General features: G+C 32.3%; 1 protein-coding gene across 1 annotated transcript in view; it reads right to left on the minus strand.

Annotated features, from left to right (window-relative positions):
- Positions 1–2,053: 2,053 nt before the first annotated feature.
- The window catches only part of psma6l (proteasome 20S subunit alpha 6, like), a 7,722-nt gene continuing 4,912 nt past the window's right edge, over positions 2,054–4,863 (minus strand). Inside the window, exons 6-7 of the mRNA XM_084418658.1 lie at positions 3,057–3,151; positions 2,054–2,365 (exon numbers count right to left, since the gene is read on the minus strand). Coding sequence (XP_084274784.1) covers positions 2,308–2,365; positions 3,057–3,151 — 153 coding nt within the window. The 3' untranslated portion in view covers positions 2,054–2,307. The remainder of the gene's footprint in view (positions 2,366–3,056; positions 3,152–4,863) is intronic.

Here is a 4,863-nt window from a genome sequence, read left to right on the forward strand (position 1 = left end):
AAATGAACATTCTTCAACTTCTACCTCAAATTCCCCCTAATTGAGTAAATTCTACCCGTCTCTATCAGTGATTACTACAAGTAATTGGGAAATCGCTGATACAAGCCGAGGTTTTGACCTATTCCCTATTTTTGAATAAATTAATTTATGGAAGCAACAGATGCATATTCACATTGATGAATATTACCGCTAATTCGAGCTAATTAATTCCCCAACACCAAGTCATTGTTGTTACACTGGAATTAGGCTACTTAGAACCTGAAACAGTATTCTAAAGTGAACATATAAGGAAATTAATTGGTAATTAACAAATAATTATTAGATAATTCTTCAGGAATTACTTAGAACCTGGAACAGTATTCTAAAGTGAGAATATAGGGAACTCATTAGTAATTTATAAATAATTATCAAATAATTATCCAGGAATTAGGCTACTTATAACCTGAAACAGTATTCTAAAGTGAACATATAAGGAAATTAATTGGTAATTAACAAATAATTATTAGATAATTCTTCAGGAATTACTTAGAACCTGGAACAGTATTCTAAAGTGAGAATATAGGAAACTCATTAGTAATGAATACAGAATTACCACATACTTCTGACTCAAATCAAACTTACTGTAAAAAACACATTATTAACGGTATTATCTAAACCTTTGTAAAATAGATAAGTTATCATACATTATGATACATTTAGCTAATTAAATAAAAAGTTTGCTTATTTGCAGATCAATATATAGCCTAGTAAATGTCTGCACTTATCTTTCTTATTAGTGCTGAAGAATGACTAAAAGTGCCTAGAAAATAAAATAAAAAACATTGATCAGTGCTTTTTACTTTTCAAGTAATTACCTTTGTACATTTACTAAGGTAATTTTTAAAATGAATAGGCCAATAGTTTATCATTTTACTGGAGTAATATTTTATTGGGTTATCTGCACTTTTACTCAAGTACTTGATTTGTGTACTTCATCAACCACTCCACTGCTAAAATAAAACAGTTTATTGTAGTAACCACTGTGTATGACTGTTCATTAGTAGTTACTTCTTAGTTATTTTTCTTGCACATTAATTAATAGATAATTAATAATAGTTCTTCAAGAGTTATGACATAATTCATTAGTTATTGATTAACTAACTGAAACTTAACACAATCATACAATTCTATTACATACTAATTAGTTAACACATCTTCCTTAGTAGTTAACAGTAGTGACTTAAGTGTTAATAAATAATTATCTATTAGTTCCTCAATAATTCCTTATTAGTTATGCAGTAAGTAAGATACAGTATTCTAAAGTGTTACCCATAAATTTAATGATGACACTCGTAATGGAAAACAAAAATACACAGCCGGGACATACACGTGGTATTCACTTAAGTTTCTATTAACAGAAGCGATACAGATTCTGAGGAAAAAAACAAAATAAGTGCTTTGAAACCTTTCGTGGTACAAATCTTGCATTTAATGGGTTTACTTCTCTAAACATTAGTTTCGGCTCATTTACATCCTCCTCTCTTGAACGTAACTTAGCCAAGTGTTTTGGAAGAAAATCTTGTTTTGAAATCTACACTTGTTTAGGTGCTGATGTGACAAAATATTCTAGGCTCCCTTATGAGAAAGAAGTGATTCCTCCTTATGAAAAGTTTGAAGTCACTGATATTAAGACAAGACCATTTCAGCAAGATCTCTGGTGTGAGACTGTATTCACTTTGAAAAGCTCTGGAACAAGAAGTAACCTGAACTGTGCTCTATTCAAAAAACCAACCAAGACCATAGCAAAGTACTATGGTGTGCGCTGAACTAAGTGCTTTGAATTTCTGGTGTGACACTGCATTACTTTGAAAAGCTCTGGAAAAAATAAGTGACCTGAATTGTACCGTGGCATCCAACGGGGAAAACAAGTTGAACAGTGTTCTAATTTTAACATTATTTTGTTGTGTGTTAACATGTAGATACTGTGTGTTTCTTCTTGTTATTGAACACTGATTGTGTGTTTTATTGTGAATAAATGACGCCACCAGGTGGAGAAAGAGGAAAGCACACAATGAAAGAAATCAATGTAATGTTTTAAAGCAGAAAGTGGATATTACTCAACAAGACTGTTTTAGACTGACAAAATGATGTTTATTTGAGAGTTATTTGACTGTCCACTGGTTTATAGACGTCATTCACCAGGTAACAGACACCAAATACAATCTGTATCAAATTCAGTGTAAAACTATGAGCTGAGAAATGATGAGCAAACGCCAGATAATGCCGTTTCATTTCAGTGGATTTTATAAAAATGTGGAAACCTGACGGTTATTCTCTCTCCGAGATCGCTATCAGATGTGCCTCGATCTCTTTTTCTGACAGAGTCCTGAAAGACACAGACAGATGATCTCTATGAGGGTGTATTTGTGCCAAAAAGCGTCTGACTGCTTTCAACTGTATACATTTACATTTGTTCCTTTAGCAGGCGCCTTTATCAACTTAAAAATGGGGAATACAACAATTTGTCCATGTCTGCATTCACTGTGTACTTGTTACATTTTTTTAATATGTTTATGATGTCTTTATCTGTCATTTTGCAAAAATTATGATTTTTCATATTTTCACATTTTGAATGTGAAGTGTGAATTTTTTTTCACATTTTCATATACCATCTTTCTAAAACAATGAATATTATGACAAAACAAAAGGATGAAACTAAAGAACTCTAGATTAATTCACACTTATAGAACAGAAAGATAATATGAGCAGTTCTCATTGTATAAAAGCGTCTGCTAAATGCATAAATTAATGAAAATAAATGCATCTGAAACTTTTAGAAATCTCATTATTGAACAAATCTAAATGTCGTGTTTGTTTACCTGGATATCTGTTAAACGCATTACAGAACAGAAACTTAAAAAGCATAAAACACGACATAAATAAAACAGCAACAACAGTAGACACACAAATTAATTACACACAGTAGTTGACCTTTTTGGCACAAATGTAACGCCATATTTCTGCTTAAAATACATCATATGTTTGCTGTCAGACACTCATTCGTTCTCTCTCCGTACCTGAATTTAGGCTTTTCTTTGGTCACAACAGCCACTTCCAGCTCAGTGCTTTTGAAGTCCATGGAAAGCACAGAAGACAAACACGAGATCGCCATCTAGAGGACAGGAGGCACACATGAGAATTACAATATTCAGTCAACACACTGCTGACAAACAGTAAACATAACATTTTAGCATATTATATTAACATAAAGGGCCTAGAAATAACGTTTTGCCACATCTTCAGAAAATTTACATACCATTAATATGTTTACCAGCCATGAAACTGTTTTAGCAAAAACAGGAAGTAATGACACACACACAAAAAATTATCCTAGTGAATTCACAATTCTCTATTCCAATTTCAATACCACAGCTAAACCTACTAGCCTAACTAATATAAATGGTTATATACATTTATATAGAGACACATTACTAAAGACAAGTAAATTGTCAGTAATAAAAAAATAAAATAAAATTAAGCATTATATTAAGCAAAATCACAAATACATATAATATAACAAAGATGCAAATTAAATAAACAGTGCTTTTCGGGTATTCCCGGTAGATCTGACAGTAGTTTTCAGGTACCGAAATTTATTAAAGTAAGCAAATGTAAAATAACACTGCATAGTCCTCACTGTATACATTAAACATCCTTATTAATTAATCCTTATAAAAGTTATTCAGTTTTTCTATGTCTTTTGTTGTTTGATTAACATTATAAACACAGACGGCAGCAGGAATATTAGGCTGCTGTCACTTTAAGAGCGAATGCACCGATCTAATATACTGATACTGACACACATGCGTTTTCTTCTCAACTGTTTACATTCACTTAAGACATAACCGACTGTTTACTAGGATACTCGCTACATATCTGATGAAGTTTGCTTGACAAAGCCTACATGCTGATCTACTATTTAAACATCTTCTTCTTCTGAGCCAAAATTTAGAGAGCATCTCCTCCTAGAGATTTAACTCTATAACCTCCAAACTCAGGTCAGACCTTCAGACTGTTCTGACTCGGGTTGCTGTATCTTCTCTAACTGTTCCGACTTATGATTTTCCTAAAAATGAAGATTAAAAATCATACAAATTCCCATTACTTTACATTGAGGGAGTCAAAACTTTAAAACAATAACTCTAATAGAGTTTTTAAGCTTCATCCACCACATATCTATCACTGGCAAAGCCTAGCAACTAGCTTGGGACATGCTACCAACATGTTAATATTAATAACATGCTAATTCATGGTAACAACATGCTATTTCACGCTACTAACATGCTAATTCATGCTAACAACACATTTAAACATGCTAACAACATGTAAAATAATGTAAGCAATGTACTAAAAACGTGCTAATTCATGCTAACAACATGCTAATTCATGCTAGCAAAGTATTAAATCATGCTAGCAATGTACTACAATATGATAAGTTGATTCATGATAGCAGTGATGATAGAAGTGCCAAATCATTTTAGAAGCATTAAAACAGGCTAACAAATGCGAAATCATTTTGAGAACGTTAAATAATGCTAGCAATGTATTAAAACATGTTAACAATATACTACGTGTTAACAACATGCTAATTCATGCTAGCAACATGTTAAATCATGGGGGGGGGGGGGGGGGAGACAACACACTAAAGCCTGTAAAGCATTGAAATACATATCAGTAAATACTGGTAACTTACATAATATAATAAAGTTTAATCTATTTAAAAAATAAATAAACTCGTTTAATATTTTCACACAAAGACGCGTGATATAGCCTACCGTTCTGCACTTTGAGAGGGATGTGGGACACGAGCAGGATAGAGACCAT

Source organism: Rutilus rutilus (genome assembly GCF_951802725.1).
Source record: "Rutilus rutilus genome assembly, chromosome: 9".
Lineage (NCBI taxonomy): Eukaryota > Metazoa > Chordata > Actinopteri > Cypriniformes > Leuciscidae > Rutilus > Rutilus rutilus.